Source organism: Cervus canadensis, chromosome 18 (genome assembly GCF_019320065.1).
Source record: "Cervus canadensis isolate Bull #8, Minnesota chromosome 18, ASM1932006v1, whole genome shotgun sequence".
NCBI classification, from domain to species: domain Eukaryota; kingdom Metazoa; phylum Chordata; class Mammalia; order Artiodactyla; family Cervidae; genus Cervus; species Cervus canadensis.
This window is the reverse complement of record NC_057403.1, coordinates 25,961,237-25,983,623: the sequence shown is the minus strand read 5'-3', so window position 1 is coordinate 25,983,623 and position 22,387 is coordinate 25,961,237. Positions and strand designations below refer to the sequence as shown.

The following is a 22,387-nucleotide window of genomic DNA, read 5'->3' as shown; positions in this document are numbered from 1 at the left end:
CCTATCCTGTCATATATATTTAGGAATAAGTGGACTAGAATTCCAGAACCATGTCTACTCCTCAGAGCTACACAAACTTCACTGACCAAAGTTAGATGAAAAGTCCTCATTTAAAAAAAAAAAAAAGTCCTCATTTCATATATTAATCAATTCATAAAATAAGGACCCATAAAAATCAATGAAAAAGAACATTTTCAACTTCTTCAAAAGAAATCTTCACACAGGAGACTGAAAGATAGCCCAATTCTGGTTCACACCAAAATAAAAACCACTGGACCTAATTTTCCTGAGAAGTAGTTTATATGTGAATAGTTGTTTGAAAGCAAAACTTCATTTAGACTTTCTTCAAGGCATTCCAGGTTACCACCTACAAGGACATGGCTGTACTTAATGTACATTGGATTCTATATCTTGATTTCTGTCTGAACCTTAGTTCATGAAATGACTCTGCAGAGGATCTTTCAAAGATAGATTTAACTTCCTTCTGCATTGTCCACAGCTGGTATTTTGGGGCTATTTTAATTTTTTTTGCAAAATTGGGAAGTATGCATTTGAATAAGTAATCAAGTTGATAAGTGTAACTTACTACCACAGAAGGAGAAAAATAAAAAATATGTATATGAACTCCTCACTGAGTTGTTATTTAGGTATGTAGTTGTAAACAAAAAATACAGCCCAAACTTCAGCTGTATTTCAGGGCCAGTTTTTGCTCACATCAAGATCACCTAGTAGTCACCACACTTTTGCTCTTTGACTCTGGAATACAAATATTCATACCTTTATTTTTACAATACAGATACTAAGAGATTATTTTCTGCTTACTTTAATCCATCAAATTTTAAAATGTAACCATTTATTCTTGAGGGTCAGAAATTTGAGAAGGCCTCAGCTCAGTTTCTGCTTGAGGGCAGAGGGTCTCTTATGTGGTTCCAATTGGATGGCAGCAGTGCCTAGTCATTCAAAGACCTGACTTGCCCCAGATTGCTCAATCATATTTGGCAGATAATACTGGATAATGACTTGGTGCTTAGCTAGGGCTATTGACAACAATTGACTCTCTAGCATCATGATCTTGGTACAGTCGGACTTCTTTCATGGAAACAGCTTTCCCCAGAGTTAAGAGTTGAAAGCCTCATCTGTTGCCTTGTCAATCTTTCTTTCTTTAGTATGAATTCTTTGCTACTGCATAGATGTGAGTTATGACTAATTATTCTTACAATCATTTCATTTGAAGTATTCACATCCATTGTGAATTCCCTGTTGATGTAAGGATTTGAGCTGTGGCTCTAAGCTTTTCCATATTCATCATTTTCATATGACCCAGTAAGATAATGTTTCATCCAGTTAGAGTTCTCTCATGTTGAGCAAGGAAGACACTAGGTCCCTCTCTTCCTACCGCATGACTTTGATTTCAAATAGACATTCTTATGGCTGAAGGCAGTCTCAGATTTATAACCTGTATCTAGTATTTAGGATTTGAGCTGTCGCTAAAAATCTTTGAATAACCATTCTATTTGAATTCCCAGTTTTCACAACATTCATAGTTTCCCTCTAGTATGAATTCTCACATTTGAACCATCACCATATTGATAATATATACAGCTGTCTTCCTTCAGAGTGAATTATCTCCTAACATCAAAGTTATGCATTGTTTGGTAGTACCAGCGTACACATACCCCAGGGCCCAGCAATTTCATTCCTAAGTATATGTGTGTAAGTATATACACAAGAGAAATGAATATATGTACACCTAAATATAAATATATTTGAAGAAGCACTATTTATTATGACCCTAAGCTGTAAACAATAAAAAAAAGTCCATCAACATTAGATTGGATAAACTGAAATGTAATTATATAATGAAATTTTATACAGGATGAAAATAAATAAATTTCTCCAACATGCACTAATGATGAGTTTTAAAGACATAGTGATGGATGAAACAAGTTATATATGAAAGAATACATAATGTATACTTTATATAAAGGTTTATAATATGCAAAGACTAATTTATAATGTTAGGAGTTAGAACTGTGGTTAACTCTGAAGGGATAACTTTTATTCCATATTTGCAGTGAGAAATACAGTCACACCTCCTTCTTTTAAAGCAGTTCTGTTCACACTGTGGTCCACGGGCCACGGTCAGGTAGCCTACTGCTTAATACTGGGTCACAAAATGTTATATGTTAAAATTTTAAATAAGCAATTTAAAATGTTTTTAGCAACTTGACAGAAGAATTTATGTCTGGTGAAGGTAATAAAAAATTTAAGCTTGTATTTTCAGTGACTTTTATCACTTAATTTATCTCACAATTCTTTTTATGTGTTTTGTGGACTAGCAAATAGTAGGTAAATATGCTACAGTACCTTAAACTGTTTAATATTATTACACTTGCAAGCAACCTCATGTACAGGGTTTATTATGTCTTAAAAATTTTTCACCAGAAAAGTCACATGTTTTAGTGAATTCGCACAGTTTCGCTCTTGTGAGTTTTCTGATGGACAATGAGGTTTGACTTACAACTGAAGAACTTCCCACATTCTTTACATTCATATGGTTTCTCTCCTGTGTGAGTTTTCTGATGGCGAATGAGGTTAGATTTCCTACTAAAAGCTTTCCCACACTGAGGACATCCATTGGATTTCTCTCCTGTATGTATTCTCTGATGAACAGTGAGGATTGCCTTCTGGCGGAAGGACTTCCCACATTCATTACAAATATAGGGTTTCTCCCCTGTGTGAATTCTTTGATGGAGAGTGAGAGTTGTCTTTTGGCAGAAGGACTTCCCACATTCATTGCAAATATAGGGTTTCTCTCCTGTGTGAGTCCTCTGATGTACAGTGAGGGTTGTCTTCTGGATAAATGCCTTCCCACATTCATTACATTGATATGGTTTCTCCCCTGTGTGTGTTCTCTGATGATCAATGAGGTATGACTTCTTTCTAAAAGCACTTCCACACTGAGTACATTCATAGGCCTTCTCTCCGGTATGTGTTTTGTGATGTCTAGTAAGGGTTGCCTTTTGGCGGAAGGACTTCCCACAATCCATACAAATGTAGGGTTTCCCCTCTAAGTGTGTTTTCTCATGAAGAGTGAGGGCTGTCTTTTGACGGAAGGCTTTTCCACATTGACTGCAAACATAAGGTTTCTCACCTGTGTGAATTCGTTGATGTTCAATGAGGTATGACTTCCTTCTAAAATTATTCCCACAGTAAGGACAATGAAAGGGTTTCTCTTCTGTTTGAGATCTCTGATGCATGATAAAAATGGACTTCCTACAGAGGAATTTCCCATATTTGCTGTATGAGTGGGGTTTCTTCTCCATATTTTGTTGGTGGACATTGAGATTTGACTTTTCAATGAAGGCTGTGCCATCTTTATTGTATTCACAGGATTTTTCTCCTCTGTGAGCTCTGGTATGTGTAAATAATATTCCTTTCATAAGGAAGGGTTTTTCACATTCATTATGTTCAAATGATTGCTCTGGAGTTTGAACCTTCTGATGTTGAATAAGCTCTTGTTTACCACTCAGACTCCTTTCTGTTTGTTTACAGAGATTCACTGCTGCATGAATTTTCTCATGTTTAGTGTTAAGGAGTGATTTCTCCCATCCATTACTCTCACCAAACTTCTCTCTTATAGGACTTATATTTCTAATGACTAATTCTGAAATATTTTTAAAAACTTTTCCATCAGGTTTATATTCACGTAGTGTTGTTTTTGAAATAATATGGTTCTTGTCGATAGTAAATGTTTTCCCCCAAATGTTACTTCTCTCTTTTATTAGTCTTTTGTGGTTGATGGATATAACTGACCTAGAATGCCTGTCTTGGTATTCTTTGAATTTCACTAAAACATCTTCAGCTTTCCAATCTTCTTCTAGAAAAAATACAATTAACAATAGTAAGCCTCCATGTAAACATTATGGATAAGATAAATAATACAAACAATCCATGGTGGGCCTGTCTATCACACTACTTTAGTCTACAGAAAGGCCAAAATACATTACCTCTGGGAGCTAACAAACACATACCCTGCTACACTGTTAAAATGAGGAAAAACTGTCATAAGCAAACAACACATATCTTTGGGATGTTGTAAATATAAGCTACACTGAGCAGGTATGATAAACACAAGGGCAAGTAAGCAGAAGACAAAGGATAGTGAAAGCAGGATTGTTCTTGAAACAGGCCGATTCAGAGATAATGGAGTGAGCCTATCAAGGGTACTAACAGTAAGTAGTGAAAACGTTCAGGTGATGATGAAAAACTATATATTTATTCCCTAATGACTAAATAAATGTTATAAAATACTTCCATTTGTTTCTTCCTCACTTGTATTGAGCCTATCCATGGCAAATGAACTTTTTCAGTCACTCATTTCCTAGTGCTAACAGACACACTCATCTACACTCTTGATCCTAGCTCTCCACATAACTGTAATTTTTTTCCTTGAAAGGGAAGAATTGGGAAAACATAATTCCCTTAGGAATTATAAAATTAAACCAGAGGAAAAGGATATTTGCAACATGAATATAATCACTATTGTATTCTGATTGCTGCTACCATCAATTTATTCTTCCAGAGATGATCAATAACTAAATTCTCTTGACCATCAATTATAACTTTTCCTCTTTTCAATTTGCTAAATTACTTTTTCAGTTTTAGGGAAGGATGAGTTCAAGTTTTCCTCCCAATGTAGTGCATATGTGCTAAGTTGCTTCAATTGTGTTTCACTCTTTGTGATCCTATGGAGCATAGCCTGCCAGGCTTCTCTGTCCGTGGAATTCTCCAGACAAGAATACTGGAATGGGTTGCTGTGCCCTTCTCCTGGGGATCTTCCCAACCCAGAGATCGAACCCATGTCTCTTATGTCTTCTGCAGTGGCAGGCAAGTTCTTCACCACTAGCACCATCTGGGACTCTGCTATTCCCTACTGGAGCTGTGAAAGACTGAATTCTTTAATATATGTGTATGGCACTGGTTGACCTATCATTTTTCTTAAAACTTCTTTGCTATATCGTACTATTTTACCTTACTACCACCCATATCTGATGGGGCAGTTTTAAATGTGGATTCATCTTACTTATGACTTGTATCTTATTTACAATAGCCTTTTTATCCCATCAAACTAGTCATGAAAATGTAAACAAGTGATACCATATCTATCTTTAAAATTGTTCCACCAGATATGGGTGGTAGGATCATGTATTTATAAAACAGAATACTACAATGAAATGTATATAATGGAATACTATTCAGCAATAAAAAGGAAAAAACCAACTGAAACATAATGACAAAAAGAGATGAATATTAAACATTTTTTAGACTTAAAACTTCATGCAAAAGAGTACATATTTCATTTATGTGTAGTTCTAGGACACACAAAACTAATCTGTATCAGTAATGGGAATTATACTGCCTTCCTGACAACTTCAACCTCCTCCAGGGACATACTACTATCCAATTTATCCAAAAGCCTTCACATATTCTCTCTACTCTTCAATGTCTATATTGTCTGATATAAATATATATCATAATTTATATATAATTTTATAGTCTGAACCATCCATTTCAAATAATCTTTCAATAAGATCTGTTGCTATTTTAATATTATATTATATGTGAAATGCTCAATTTGATAATAATGCCTTCCCAACTAAAACTTATGTTCTTTGAAGTCAATATTTTATTAACTATCTTCTTTGAAATCTTCTGAGTATACATTAAAACACTTAAGAGTGGTGAAGGGATATGATCATCTTGGCATGTATATATAAAAAGAAATTACTGTTTAAATGATTTCTGAATGGATGAAAAAGATAATTTCCTTGCATACTATCATAGGCCATCAATCAGGTAACTACTGAATGTCTAGCCTCTCTTACAAACTACAGTAAGGAAAAGTAAAAGAGATGACCTTATTTTGAGGGAACTGTTAATCAGATGGGAAAAGAGGCCTCAGATAAAACAAGATTGAATCAGGTAGCAAATTACTAGATCATATCAGAGGATGGTTCTGTTTGTGTGTTACAGACACTAAGTATAATGTGAATGCAGAAAAATAGGAGCTGACACGCTCTGGAGTCAGTAATGGACATTTCATGTGGAAGTAAAATTTGATCTTTTAACTCAAGGATATGTAGTATTGTGTGGGAAAGAACAAAATTCTTACTCTAAAAGAAGTCTTGACATTTGCCTTCGTCTTCTGGGAGGTAATCTCTAAATCCTTGGAATGTCATGTCTTAGAGGAATATTTATTTGCCTGGGAACCTTTGGCCAGCTAGAAAGTAACAATGTGATTTAGGTTGGGGGGGTTCTTTGAGTCACACCAACAATGTGATTTAAGTGGGGGTTTGGGTCACAGAATATTAGTTCAACCTCTTATGGGGATGGAAACTTAGATCAGCCACACGGGCAGTCAGGCATCCTATGTGATGGAGCCCTAATATAACCAACTCTGGACTCTAGGCTTGAGCAAAGCTTCCCTGGCTGGCAACATTCTATAAGAACTGTCACAGGGAAGTAACGCTGTCCCTGATTCCACAGAAAACAACTAGAAGCTCTGTGTTTGGTACTTTCCTGGACTCTGCCCTATGTGCTTCTCCCCTTGGCTAATTTTAATTTGTATTCTTCTCTTACAAACCATAACTGTGAGTATTACAGCTTTCAGTAAGTTTTTTAAGTCCTTATAGCAAACTATTGACCCAAATCTTCGGATTCCTGAATTTACATTTGGTATCAGAATTAAGGGTCTCTTTTTGTGTACTGATTTACTCTCTTATTTTGTAGTTGGTTGACTTTCCAAGTATTTCTGTAAGTATACAGCAGCTGTCACATTAATGAAAGGTCCAGTTGTACATTTGAGAGACTAGAACAGAGATGAGCAAGAGTTCTCAGTCAAAAAGGGACATACATGTGGAATGACCAGATGGGATATTATTGTCAGCCCTTGAAAAAGAAGGGATTTAAATTTCATATAATAAGGGGATATCTTTTTTTGCCTATTGACTGAAAGAAAACTGAAAGAACTAGAAAAAAATCATGGCAAATCCAAATAGTAACTACAGCAGTCCACACCTGAAATAACATGGTTCTTACTTTGGAAGATGTCAGTGGCAAATGAGAATATGATAGGATGTAAAGATATTTCATGGAGTGAAATAAACACAAATTGTGGAAAGCTAATTTTTAAAATATAGCAGAGATGATGAAATCAACCTGATATTATAAGAAGCTGACTACAGTAATAAAAGGATATAGAAACAAAGATAAGGTTAATGACTTATATATTATTTCTAAAATATCAATAACTGAAGATGAGACAAGTGATCACTATATTGCTGTAGGCAGATTAAAATATTCCAGTAGAGTCCAAGTGGGAGAAATGCGCTGAAAATGGCTATTTGAAAGCCATTCACATAAAACAAGGATATCACAACTTGAGAATGGATCAGATTATTATAGCTTACGTGGCTGTTATAAAGATAAGAACTGAGGATGAAGAATGATCCTTTAAGGATACCGATGACAGCCTACTGAAATAAAATCCATTTATTTGACAAATATTTATTTTTTCAGAGGGAAGAGAAGTAAGCAAGATGAAAAAGGAACTCAGGGACATAGGATACATTTTTCACCCCAATCAAGGTGGGTACATATCAGGCATCTGAGCACTATGTTATGAAACATGGAGATTTATTGGGAAGAAATGTATTAAAATGAAGTGATACTGAAATTATCACCTTAGTCCGAGGCATATGGATTTTGAAATCTGATAGTAGGTCTCACAGTAAGAATGGGACGTGAGACTGAGTACAAGAAACAAGTAGAAGGGGAAAGGAAGAAAAGAAAATGAAGACTAAGAGGAAGATAAATATTAACAATGATTACCCTTTTATATTTTGGATTCATGAATGCCTATAAATAGAAGACTATAATAAAAGAAGAAAAGTTAAAGAAAGAGACGAAAACCAAGAAAGGCCTAAACCAACAGTTTCCAAGAGATTCTTATGGGAGGTCTACAAAGTCAAAACTATTTTTGTTAATAATAACATTTCACTGGGACTTCCCCAATGGTCCAGTGGGTAAGATTCTGTGCTCCTAATGCAGGGGAAATGAGTACAATTTCCCTGGTTGGGGAATTAAGATCCAGCATGCTGCACAGTGTGGCAAAAAAGTGATAACAACACTTCATGATTAACAAAAATAATATATTTTAAACTGTGTTCTTATTTGCACTAATGACAACAGCAATAGTAGGTGTCTCATGAATTTTAATTTATAGAGGTGACTGAGTGATGACACAGAGTTGCTAGTGTTGTTAAAAGAAAATTTCCTATTACCTTTCCTGAGAGGAGGATCTATGCCATGCCATGCAGGACGACACGGGGAAGCACCAGGTTTGGTCAGGAGGCAGAAAGAAGCAAGGGACAAGTCTAGACCACAGTCTTTACTGGAGCTTACTTCCATGGAAAGGCAGGGCAGGGCAAACAGCTTAGGGTCAGTTAGTTTGAATAGTGTTGGCATGTCATGGGTTACAGGGATGATCTCCAGTAGTCTGATACCTGGTCCTGGTGACTCAGGGCAGGGAAAATACTGGCTTGGTGTCTGTGAGTTATATAAAGGAGGTAGTTGAGGATATAGAATTGCAACTGGTTGATTTGTATATGAAAAGCTGGCTCACCAACAAGTTGTTTGTTTGCTATCTCTAGGAATTGGCTAACTCTGGGAAGGGCAATCTCTCCTTAGCTAGTAGGCTCCCTAAAGATGCCAAACATCATAAAATATAAAAAATGTTTAAATGGTTGATACAGTGGGTAAAATGCTGGCACATTAACATATATCAAAGCACTGACACCAATCTACAATAGTAAACACTACATTTCTAACTATCACACACAAGGGAAAAAAAGTTTCATTAGTTTTATTAATTTATTAGCTCTCCACCCTTGAGAACATATATTTTCAATATTCTATGTGAGTTAAGGGTACCAACCCTCTGCCTGGTAAAAAATCTGCTTATAACTTACAGTTGGCCCTCAGTTCCTCCAAACCCACAGTTCCACATCTATGGATTCAGCCAACTGTGGACCCTGTAGTCCTATAGTATTTGCTGTTGAGAAAGTTGCATATAAATGGATCTGCATAGTTCAAATGTGTATTTTTCAAGGGCCAATCATATTTTGTGAGGAAAAGTGCTGGTATAATTATTTGAGTTGAGAACTGAATATCTACGATTTGTGGAACAGCAGTTTTACTTGAAAAAATACTGACTATTATTCATTTGTGGGTATCTGGTAGACATTTTCTTGAACAATGTGAACCTGTCTATTCAAAGAAAACATCTGCCAATACTTGTTATCTATGATAAAGTTCAAGCTTTTAACTGTAAGTCATTATGTAGGAAAGCTTGTATTTGCTATGGTATGTTCATCAATTTACCAATACTTAAAAGACTTTTATGATGAAATTGCTGGTAATACTAACACATGTGGGTTTGGGGTTTTTAAAAAATACAGTATACGGAAAAGTAAAAATTTGGCAGACCTGTATATACCAGTTAACTGTTACTTTCCAAATGACCAATATATAGTATTACAAAACAATGCACGGGAAAAATATTTAAATAGACCACTGGATTTTATGTAATAGTCTACCAAAGTTCATTGTTATATTTTCAGATTTTATATTGCAACTAACTATTTAGACATAACCAGTTGTTAAATGATACTGTTTAGGAACTACCAATTAAGTTTGGGTGTAGTATTAATTTAGAATACCCATGACATCTAAAAAAGCTTTTAAAAATTTCTCTGTCAAACTACATAAATGCATGAAAGAAGATTTTTCTCCACATATCTCAATTAAAATAACATATTACAACAGACTAAATGTAGAATCAGATGTGAAAATCAGCTATCTTCTGTTTAGCAAGATATTAAATAAACTTCAATCATCTAACAATGCCCCTTTGCTCATTTTTTTCTTTTGGAAAAGTTTTTTTTGGTAAAAAATATGATTTTTATGTCAACATTAGTTTATTATTTTTATATTGTTCTTTTTAAATTAAATAAATGAATATTTTAAAATTTTGTTTTAATTTCAAATAGGGCATACAAACATACACAAAGTTCTTTTAATTCTTAAGAGTATAAATAAGTCCTAAGACTAAAAAGTTTGAGAACTGCTTATTTAGACATTCAGATTTTGGTAATGGCAAAGAAGTCTATATCAAAAGAACCTTCCAACTGATAACAGTGATAACTATGGACCAATTATAAAAGACTAACTTCCTTGAAGGCACTGAAGAATGATCAAAAGCAGGCAGAAACTGGAATGGATACAAACTTTGAAAGAAAGAAACCCTATTGCATTAAGATCTACATTTTTCCAGGTCTTCCACTGTGTATTCTGGCAGTTCATGCAGCACACAGGGGACAGATCTCAAGTAGAAATAGAAATAGAAAGCAGGAGTCATGATGTGCAGAAAAATCAGAAATCAGAGTTCAGGAGTACCAGAGTGGCTGAAAACTGAGGACAGAATCCAAGAAAGAAGAAAGCACAGAAGGAAAGCCCCAACATTAGCATAAACCCCTCCACAAAACCTTGGTTAACTTCATTTCCACAGGGTAAGACTGCAAGGAGCATAAAGGGAAAAGAAAGCTGGAACACTGCAAGAATCAAGCAAAGATTTCAGCAGTTAACTCAACTCTACAAAAGTAGTTTTTATTATAATTCCAGACCTGTGCCAAGTTAGAAGAATCTGGTGAAAACTTTGGTCTTTCTATTGAAATCCCATAATGACCATGTATTAGGAATAAAGGCTGCATCCAAGGACTTAGAGCAATAACATAAAACTAAAGGCAAAACTGAAAAGGAAATAAACATAACCTAAACACTTAAAGGGCTTCCCTGGTGGCTCAGCTGGTAAAGAACCCACCTATAATGGGGGAGACCTGGGTTCTATCCCTGGGTTGGGAAGATCCCCTGGAGAAGGGAATGGTTACCCACTCCAGTATTCTAGCCTGGAGAATTCCATGGACTGTATAATCCATGGGGGCACAAAGAGTCCAACATGACTGAGTGACTTTCACTTTTCAAACAACATAAAAGCAACCTGACAAAAGAATTCATGTGAGCCTCCAGTAACTTAACTAGAGATACCAAGGGAATATTTCATGCAAAGATGGGCACAATAAAGGACAGAAATGGCACGGACCTAACAGAAGCAGAAGATATTAAGAAGAGGTGGCAAGAATACACAGAAGAACTATACAAAAAAGATCTTAATGACCCCGATAACTACGATGGTGTGGTCACTCACCTAGAGCCACACTACCTGGAATGTGAAATCAAGTGGGTCCTTAGGAAGAATCACTATGAACAAAGTTAGTGTAGGTAATAGAATTCCAGCTGAACTATTTAAAATCCTAAAAGATGATACTGTGAAAGTGCTGCACCCAATATGCCAGCAAATATGGAAATCTCAGCAGTGGCCACAGGACTGGAAAAGATCAGTTTTCATTCCAATCCCAAAGAAAGGCAATACCAAAGAATGTTCAAACTATTACAGAACTGCACTCATCTCACACACTACCAAAGTAATGCTCAAAATTCTCCAAGTGAGGCTTCAACAGTACATGAACCAAGAGCCTCCAGATGTTCAATCTGGATTTAGAAAAGGCAGAGGAACCAGAGATCAAATTGTCAACATAAGTTGGATCATAGAAAAAGCAAGCAAATTTCAGAAACATCTGCTTCCTTGACTATGCTAAAGCCTTTGACTGTGTGGATGGGAAAATTCTTAAAGAGATGGTAATGCCAGACCACTAACCTGCCTATTGAGAAATCTGTATGCAGGTCAAGAAGCAACAGTTAGAAACAGACATGGAACAATGGCTGCTGCTGCTGCTGCTAAGTCGCTTCAGTTGTGTCCGACTCTGCCATTCCAGAGACGGCAGCCCACCAGCCTCCCCCGTCCCTGGGATTCTCCAGGCAAGAACATTGGAGTGGGTTGCCCTTTCCTTCTCCAATGCATGAAAGTGAAGAGTGAAAGTGAAGTCACTCAGTCATGCCCGACTCCCAGTGACCCCATGGACTGCAGCCTACCAGGCTTCTCCGCCCATGGGATTTTTCAGGCAAGAGCACTGGAGTGGGTTGCCATTGCCTTCTGGAACAATGGACTGCTTCCAAATTGGGAAAGGAGTACATCAAGACTGTATATTGTTACCTTGCTTATTTAACTTATATGCAGAATACATTATGTGAAGGCAGGACTGCATGAAGCACAAGCTGGAATCAAGATTGCTGGGAGAAATATCAGTAACCTCAGATATGCAGATGACACCACCCTTATGGCAGAAAGTGAAGGAGAACTAAAGAGCCTCTTGATGAAAGTGAAAGAGGAGAGTGAAAAAGTTGGCTTAAAACTCAACATTCAGAAAACTATGATCACTGTATCCGGTCCCATCTCTGCATGGCAAATAGTTAGGGAATAATGGAAACAGTGACAGACTTTATTTTCTTGGGCCCCAAAATCACTGCATATGTTGACTGCAATCATGAAATTAAAAGACGCTTGCTCCTTGGAAGAAAAGCTATGACCAACTTAGACAGCATATTAAAAAGGAGAGACATTGCTTTGCTGATAAAGGTCTGTCTAGTCAAAGCCAGTTTTTCCCAGTAGTCATCCACAGATGTGAGAGTTGGACCATAAAGAAAGCAGAGTGCCAAAGAATTGATGCTTTTGAACTGTGGTGTTGGAGAAGACTCTTGAGAGTCCCCTGGACACCAAGGAGATCAAACCAGTCAATCTTAAAGGAAGTCAGTCCTAAATATTCATTGGAAGGACTGATGCCGCAGCTGAAGCTACAATACTTTGGCCACCAGATGCGAAGAACTGACTCCTTAGAAAAGACCCTGATGCTGGGAAAGATTGAAGGCAGGAGGAGAAGGGGACAACAGAGGATGAGATGTTTGGATGGCATCACCAAATCAATGGACATGAGTTTGAGCAAGCTCTGGGAGTTGGTGATGGACAGGGAAGCCCAACGTGCTACAGTCCATGGGTTCGCAAAGAGTTGGACACGACTGAGCAACTGAACTGAACTCATAAGATCACAACTCATCAATCTTCAGAAGAAGAAAAATGATCCAACATCTTTACATGTTACCTAAAGTTTTCCTGAGAAGAAACAGAAAAATGGAGAATAAAAGCCAATCAACAGAGCCTATATTGAAATTAGAAGAAATTTAAAATAGCTAAATTTAAAATAATTTAGTTATTTAAAATAGCTAAATTTAAAGTAGCTAAATAGATACTTTACTAAATAGATTTCTTACAAATCTGTAAGAAAAGATGAAAATATGGGTGAAGATCTCTCCTTATCTCAGGAGAGATAAGGAAATGCAAACTGAAAAAAAACAACATCTGAAATTTAAGATTCACTGGATGGGTTTAATAGCAAATAAATATAAGGGAATAAAGAATAAGTAAACTGGAAGTCAGAATAACAGAAATTACTCAAACTAAAAGAATTTTTAAAATCCTTAGTGAGCTAGAGAAGGATGAAATGATTTAAAATATAATTGAGAATACAACAGGAAAAAAACTGTAGAAGTTCAGACCAAAATTTTCCCACATTTGGTCTGAAGATCAACTTGCTAAATTCACTTACTAGTTCTAACAGTTCTTTTCTTTTAGATTCCTTAGGATTTACTATGTACACAAATGTGTCACTTACAAATGAAGACAGTTCCCTTTCTAATCTGTAGCCTTTAACTTCTTTTTCTTGTCTTATTATACTGACTTGTGTTCCATATAATGTCTAACAGAATTTGTGATAATGGACATCCTTTCTTTGTTTTTGCTCTTATTAGAGGACAAGCATTCAATCTTTCACTACTGAATGTGATGGCAGGTATAAGTTTTTCAAAGATATTCTTTATGAAGTTGAGTAACTTCCCTTAGATTGCTAAAAACAGATTTATAATAAACAGAAATTGAATTTTATTATTTTCCTGCATTTACTGAGATGATTAGGTGGCTTTCTGTTTTTTTAGCCTCTTTTTATCTTTACATGGTAAATTATATAGCTTGATTTTTTAATACCAAATCAACTTTACTTTCCTTGGACAAACTCCTTTTGGTCATGAGACATCATTCTTTTAAAATATTGCTAGATTCAGCTTTATAGTAATATATTAAGCTTTATAATATTATATTAATATTATATAAATTATATCATAAAAATCTCTGTATTAAGGATTTTTCTCTTTCACTTCACAAAGGATGCTGGTGTGTAGTTTTCTATACTTATAGTGCCTTTGATTATAAATAATGCTGGTCTTATAAAGCAAGTTAGGAAGTGTTCTCCCCTACTCCACTGGTTTGTATAAAACTATTAGGGAATACCCTAATTATTCTTTCAATGTCTGTGGGAACTATAGTGTTGTAGTTCCTTTAATTTTTGGTATTGGTAATATGTCTTCTAATTTTTATACTGTTGTTGTTGTTTAGGTGCTAAGTCATGTCAACTCTGCAACCCCATGGACTGCAGCATGCCAGGCTTCCCTGTCCATCGCTATTTCCTGAGTTTGCTCAAACTCATGTCCATTGAGTTGGTGACGCAATCCAACCATCTCATCCTCTGTCACCCCCTTCTCCTCATACCCTCAGTCTTTCCCAGCATCTTTTCCAATGAGTTAGCTCTTTGCCTCAGGTGGCCAAAGTATTGGCGCTTCAGCTGCGGCATCAGTCCTTCCAGTGAACATTCAGGGTTGATTTCCTTGAGGATCGACTGGTTTGAACTCCTTGCTGTCCAAGGTACTCTCAAGAGTCTTCTGCAGCACCACAGTTCAGAAGCAAGAATTCTTTGGTGCTCAGCCTTCTTTATAGTCAAACTCTCACATCCATAGGTGACTACTGTAAAAGCCATAGCTATGACCATATGGACCTCTGTCAGCAAAGTGATGTCTCTGCTTTTTAATATGCTGTCTAAAAAAAAATATATGCTGTCTAGCTTGTGTCATAGCTTTTCTTTCAAGGAGTGAGCATCTTTTATTTTCATGGCTGTAGTCACCGTCTGCACTGATTTTGGAGCCCAAGAAAATAAAATGTATGGTTTATTAATTTTGTTATTTTAATGCATCAGCATTTGGCTTCACTCATTTCCTCTATTCTTCTTCTGTTATGTATCTCATTGATTTTTGCTTTGGTCAGTTTTTTCCTCTTATTAACTTTTGAGTTCAACTTACTTTTCTTTTTCTAGTTACTTCAGGAGACAATTTAACCCCCTGTTTCAGAAGGCCCTGATTTAAAGTGATAAAAAAATTTTAATGCTACTATAATTGCTTCTTACAGACTTTGATATCCTGTTTTGATTATCATTCAGTTCAGAATACCTTCTAATTTACCTTAGGATTTCCTCCTTGATTCATGGGTTATTTGGAAATGTAATTAATTTCCAAATATTTGGGGAATTTAGAGAAATGCTTTTTGATTTCTAGATAAATTCTACTGTGATCAGAACATAAGACTATTAAAATTTCATAGAGGGGAGAGTTAGAAAGAAAATCTCTGAAAACACTCTTTAGGTAGTGAAAATGATAAAAAGCTGAGAAAAACTGAAGGATTTTGAAGCTGTTAGAGTTCTTATGATTTCTGATGAAGTGTTCCACTTTATCACTAATATTCCATGTTCTGAAATATACTTTGATCTATAGCCACTCCCATTTTCTTCTTAGTGTTTGCATGTGTAACAGAGTCATTCTATTTTTGATCTCTTATGACTAACAAATTCCTAGACCCACTCCCTTGTTGTCCCCTCTTGTCCCACAACTGGGCAAGCCAATAAGGGACCTTGCATGCTTTCTACTGGTGCTGGCAAGAATTTTAAACCCTGTAAGCCCTAGACCACACGTAGAAACCCGGCCTGACCACCTCCATAACCACAGTAAACACCAAAGACAGACACCCTTCCTTGCTCTCTCAAGCCATTTTAGCACCAGCTTGGGAATCCTCCTGGCTCTCCCTACAAAACTTCATTATGTGAGATTTCAGTCCACATCTGTCACATATTTTGAGTGGGTTGGGGGGGGGTGATTTCATCCCCACACAGTCAGTCAGTTTAGTCGCTCAGTTGTGTCCGACTCTTTGCGACCCCATGAATCGCAGCACGCCAGGCCTCCCTGTCCATGACTAACTCCTGGAGCTTGTTCAAACTCATGTCCATTGAGTTGGTAATGCCATCCAACCATCTCATCCTCTATCATCCCCTTCTCCTCCTGCCTTCAATCCTTCCCAGCATCAGAGTCTTCTAAGGAGTCAGTTCTTCACATCCGGTGGCCAAAGTATTGGAGCTTCAGCTTCAGCATCAGTCCTTCCAATGAATATTCAGGACTGGTTTCCTTTAGGATTGACTGGTTCAGTCTCCTTGGTGTCCAACAGACTTAAGAGTCTTCTCCAACACCACAGTTCAAAAGCATCAATTCTTTGGCACTCCACTTTCTTTATGCTCCAACTCTCACATCCATACATGACTACTGGAAAAACCACAGCTTTGACTAGATAGACTTTTATCAGCAAAGTAATGTCTCTACTTTTTAAAATGCTAAGTTGGTCATAGCTTTTCTTCCAAGGAGCAAGCGTCTTTTAATTTCATGGATGCAGTCACCATCTGTAGTAATTTTGGAGCCCAAGAAAATAAAGTCTGTCACTGTTTCCATTGTTTCCCCATCTATTTGTCATGAAGTGACAGGGCTGGATGCCATGATCTTAGTTTTTTGAAAGTTGAGTTTTAAGCCAGTTTTTCCACTCTCCTCTTTCATCTTCATCAAGAGGCTCTTTTGTTCTTTGCTTTCTGCCATAAGGGTAGTGTCATTTGCCTATCTGAGATTATTGGTATTTCTCCCAGCAATCTTGATTCCAGCTTGTGCTTCATCCAGCCCAGCATTTCCCATGATGTGAAAGTGAAAGTCGCTCAGTTGTGTCCAACTCTTTGTGACCCCATGGACTATACACATAGTCCATGGAATTCTCCAGGCCAGAATACTGAAGTGGGTAGTCTTTCCCTTCTCCAGGGGATCTTTGCACCCCAGGGATCAAACCCAGGTCTCCCACATTGCAGATGGATTCTTTATCAGCTGAACCACAAGAGAAGCCCTCACATGATGTACTCTGCATATAAGTTAAATACACAGGGTAACAATATACAGACTTGATGTACTTCTTTCCGATACTGGAATCTGTCTGTTGTTCCATGTCTGGTTCTAACTGTTGCTTCTTGACCAGCATACAGATTTCTCAGGAGGCAGGTAAGGTGGTCTGGTATTCCCATCTCTTGAAGAATTTTCCAGTCTGTTGTGATCCACACAGTCAAAGGCTTTAGTGCAGTCAATAAAGCAGAAGTAGATGTTTTTCTGGAATTCTCTTGCTTTTTCTATGGTCCGGCGGATGTTGACAGTTTGATCTCTGGTTCCTCTGCCTTTTCTAAATCCACCTTGAACATCTGGAAGTTCTTGGTTCACCTACTGTTGAAGCCTAGCGTGGAGAATTTTGAGCATTACTTTGCTAGCATGTGAGATGAGTAGAAATGTGTGGTAGTTTGAACATTCTTTGGCATTGCCTTTCTTTGCGACTGGAATGAAAACTGATCTTTTCCAGTCCTGTGGCCACTGCTGAGATTTCCATATTTGCTGGCATATTGAGTGCAGCACTTTCACAGCATCATCTTTCAAGATTTGAAATAGCTTAACTGGAATTCCATCACCTCCACTTGCTTTATTCATAGTGATATTTCCTAAGGCCCACTTGACTTCACATTCCAGGATGTCTGGCTCTAGGTGATCACATCATTGTAGTTATCTGGATTATTAAGATCTTTTTTGTATAGTTCTTCTGTGTATTCTTGCCACTTCTTCTTAATATCTTCTGCTTCTGTTAGGTCCATACCATTTCTGTCCTTTATTGTGCCCATCTTTGCATGAAATGTTCCCTTGGTATCTCTGATTTTCTTGAAGAGATCTCCAGTCTTTCCCATTGTATTGTTTTCCTCTAGTTCTTTGCATTGATCACTGAGGAGGGCTTTCATACCTCTCCCTGGTATTCTTTGGAACTCTGCATCCAGATTTTTATTTTTATATCTTTCCTTTCCTCCTTTGCCTTTAGCTTCTTTTCTTCTCAGCTATTTGTAAGGTCTCCTCAGACAACCATTTTGCCTTTTTGCATTTCTTTTTTTGGGGATGATCATCCCCACACAGGGCAATCACAAAACAGTAAAGTTTATTATTTTTTCATCTTTTTTTGTTTCACCTACCTGTGTCTTTATATTTTAATATATAGGACATAGTTGGGTCTTCTTATTCACTTCAGATACAAAATAGTCATCTTTAGAAGTTTCATTTGGTTTTATTTCAGTCTTTACTATCTTGCCTCATTATATTCATTCTTGCTTTACATCCTTGATAATACTCAAGTCATTTATAATGGTGTTTTAATATCCTTGTCTGCAAATTCTATTACCTCTACCATTCTTAGGTCTGTTTTTATTAACTGCGTTTTTCCCTACTGAATGATTTTTTCTTGTTTATGGGTCATATTTTCCTGCTTCTTCATATGTTTAATAATTTTTGATTGGTCATCAGACATTATCAATTTAATGTTGTTGAGTTTAAGATACGGTTGTATTTTCATAAAGAATATTGTTTTTTTTTATTTTGGGGTTTTTTTTTTTGGCATTCTGTGGCACCCAAAGAGTTACACCACTAGGACATCCCTTCAAAAAGAACTTACCATTCATGTGCAAGAACTGTTAGCACCTTCAGGATGCTCTTTAGGTTTTGAACCAAGTCAGGGTGACCCCAGAGAATCCCCACCCAATGATGAATACTGAGAAGGTACTAGAGGGTGGCCATTTCTGTCCATGGGGACTCCTCTGATGAACAGTCTTTGCTTCAGAGGACTGAGATTGATTGAGCCTTTGTCAGATCTGCGTAATGGTCTGAGGCTCTCACTGCTCAGTTCCCTTTCTTTCCACATGTCTATACCATGGTCTGAAGACTTTCTGTTTCTTATTTCTCCCTTTTATCTTTCATAGACGTCACCTCTAAGAAATCCATTCCACTCCCAACTCCATCTCAGCATCTTCTTGGAGGAACCAATGGACAAACAGAAGTTATTTTTGGATTAGTTTAATCCTTTTGATTCTTTTTTTTTAAAAATATATACTTCCATTTATTTATTTTTGGCTGTGCTAGGTCTTCTTTGCTGTGTGGGCTCTTCTCTAGGTGCAGTAAGCAGGGGTTACTCTCTAGTTGAGGTATGTGGGCTTTTCACTGTGGTGGCTTCTGTTGCTGCAGAACATGGGCTCTAGGGTGTGAGAACTGCGGCAGTTGCAGCTGCCGGCTCTAGAGCACAGGCTCAGTAGATGTGGCTCTTCGGCCTAGTTGCTCTGTGGCACGTGGGATCTTCCCAGATCAGGAATCCAACCTGTGTCTCCTGCATTGGCAGGTGGACTCTTTACCACTGAGCCACCAGGAAGTCCTAATCCTTTTGATGCTTTTATTTAAGCTCTTTTATGACAAATCTTACAGTCTCTAATCTATGGCTAATCAAGCCATATTTGTTAGGTCTGACCTTTTTAGTGTCTACCTAATGTCTTATATATTAACATGTTCTCTCCACTCTGGATGAAGGGAAATAAAATGATTTCTGGTGCAACAGGCTATGAGAATTGTTTGTCTCACAACACCGTGGTAACTGTATTTTTCTTAGAACATGTCTTTGCCTGCTGTCATGGGGTTTCACCTACACACATGCAGACTTATCTTTAGCCAAAGACTTGAGAGGAACCTTCTCCACATTTGGGGAACTCTTTCCCTGCATAGCTCTCTCTTTTTGGGAAGTGTGTCCTGAAAATTTTAGGCACCTCAATTTCCTTGAATGCCAATGTTGGTCCCTTAAAGGCAGTGAAATTGCCAGGTTCTTTTTGGATTCCTCTCTCTGCACTACAGTCTGGATGTTACCATCATGTCAAAGCCTGGGATGTGGTAGGGTGCATCTCATTTATTTCCCTTATCTCGGGAATCCAGGCCTGTGGTGCCTGTTGTTTAGTAGTTTTATTCAGTTTTCTAGCTTTTTCCTGTAGGAGTATAATTCTAGACTCTGTTAATTCCTCAGAACTAGAAGCAGAAGTCTTGAATTATAAAAATGCAGGCCCAAATGGTTCCTCAGACATTAGGGAAGCAACATGTCAAGCTTAACAAAAGTTCCATAAGAAAACAGATGAAGATGAAACACCCCCAGTTTGATATGGCTGACACATTTCTGGATGTAACAACTTTTCGATGACACTACAATAAAACTACAAACCACTGTCCTTGGTAAAATCATGCACTAAAGCTTTCTAAAATATTAGCAAACTGATTTCAGCAATTTATAAGATGAATAGTGCATCTTGTCCAACTGGGGTTCATCCCAGGAGCCTAAGGTTGGTTTAAAATTCAAATTAATCAATGTAATTATATACAGTAACAGATTAAAAAAGAAATAAATCAACAGAAGCTAAAAAAGCATTTATTAAGATCAACATCCATTCATAATTAAAATTGTCTAAAAACTAGAAAAAGAACTCCCAGAATCTAACAAAGAGCACTTATGAAAAATCTAAAGTTAATATTAAGCTTAAGAATGAAATATTAAATGTCTCCCTTCTAAATTTAGTGAACTGCAAAAAATAAATAAATAAATAAATAAAAATTAAAAAAAAATAAAAAAATAAATTTAGTGAACTGCGGAGAATGCTCACTATCACTACCTCTAGTCAACATTGTACTATAGTACAGCAGTCATAGTACAGCAGGGTAAGAAAAAGAAATGAAAACAAAAAAGTATGCAAATCTAGAAGTGAAATATATTTCTAGAAGGCCTGCTTTATATGTAGAAAAATCTAAAAAAATACCAAAACAAACAAAGGATAACAGTAACAACAATAAAATTTAATGTCATCAATACAAGTATACAAAGTCAATATCTAAAAGTCAGTTGTGGCTATTCATATTAACAAAAGCCTGGATAAAGAAATTTTAAAAATCTCACTATTTACAATAGCATCAAAAATATTAAAAGTTTAGAGATAAACTCAATAAAATATGTGTAAGAGCTCGATAGTAAAAATAATAAAACACTGCTTATGGGAATTAGAGAAGGTAACTAAAAGGTTAAGATATAGTATTATAAGAGACTGTGAGACTCAATATTGCTAAGATGTTTGTTCTCACCAATAAAAATCCCAGCATATTTATTTAAGCAAATAAAGAAGTTGATTCTAAAATGTAATTGAAAAAGAAAATGAAAATGACTTCGAATAGCCAAAACAATTTTTTAAAAAGAAGGAAGTTAAGGAGTAATTCTGACATCAAGACTTATTATAAAACTATAATAAACAAATTAACCTATTAATTAATTAACCTATTAAATAGGGCTTAAGTTTTATCAAAGGAAAGAATACTCTATAAATGGACTGACAGAAATACAATCAATTTTTGATAAGATCATCAGAGCAATTTAATTCAATTCTACAGTGATGCAACAAATGGAAGAAAACAGACTCTTAACCCTTACCTCATACCATAAATAAAACTTAACATGAGATGGGTCACAGAACTAATTTTAAAAAGGCAAAATATACATAACATTTTTAGAAGAAAATACAGGAAATTATCTTCATAACCTAGGGGGAGGCAAATATTTGAAATATCAAAGAAATAATGATAAAAGAAAAAAATTATAAATTGGACTTCATTACAATTAAAAACTTGCTCCTATTGAAAGACTACTACAATGAGTAGGCAAGCCACAGACTAAAGGAAATATTTGCAACACCTGTATCAAATGAAAGACTTCTATTCAGAATATGTAAAGAATTCCTAAGGAAAAAATACATAACCCCATAAAAGATGAGTAAAACATCTGAACAGATATGTCTGAAGAAGATATAAAAAGCACTTGGAAAAGTTCTTAACATCATTAGTCATAAAAGAAATCTAAATTGAAACTGCTAAGATATACTACTATTCTTAACAGAATGATATTTCAGAATGACCAAAATGAAAATATTGATAACATTAAAACGTAGAGGAGAATGTGGGAGCAATCAAAATTCTCATAGATTGCTGGTAAAAGTTTAAAATGGTATGATAACTTTTAAAAACTGGCAGTTTCTACAATGTGAAATGTAAACCTGCCCTACGAATGAGCAATACCATCTAATAGGTGTTTACTGAGCAGAAATAAAAACATATATTCACAAAAATATTTTTACAAGAACATTCACAGTAGCTTTATTCATAACAGACCCAGGAACCTCGGTGGTCCAGTAGTTAAGAC

At 36.3% G+C, this 22,387-nt stretch overlaps 2 protein-coding genes across 17 annotated transcripts in view; one reads left to right on the top strand and one right to left on the bottom strand.

Annotated features, from left to right (window-relative positions):
- LOC122421408 (zinc finger protein 260) overlaps positions 1-22,387 on the top strand; it is a 109,758-nt gene that overhangs the window by 16,440 nt on the left and 70,931 nt on the right. The window lies entirely within an intron of this gene.
- Positions 1-22,387, bottom strand: part of ZNF382 (zinc finger protein 382) — a 64,786-nt gene that overhangs the window by 14,107 nt on the left and 28,292 nt on the right. For 15 of the 16 annotated variants that reach the window (XM_043437339.1, XM_043437340.1, XM_043437347.1 and 12 more), the window contains exon 5: positions 1,766-3,880. The exons of the other annotated variant lie outside the window; for it this stretch is intronic. In XM_043437339.1, the coding sequence (XP_043293274.1) occupies positions 2,460-3,880 (1,421 nt within the window). In that variant the 3' untranslated portion in view covers positions 1,766-2,459. Of the gene's footprint in view, positions 1-1,765; positions 3,881-22,387 lie in introns of those variants that run through there. 16 annotated transcript variants of the gene reach the window in all.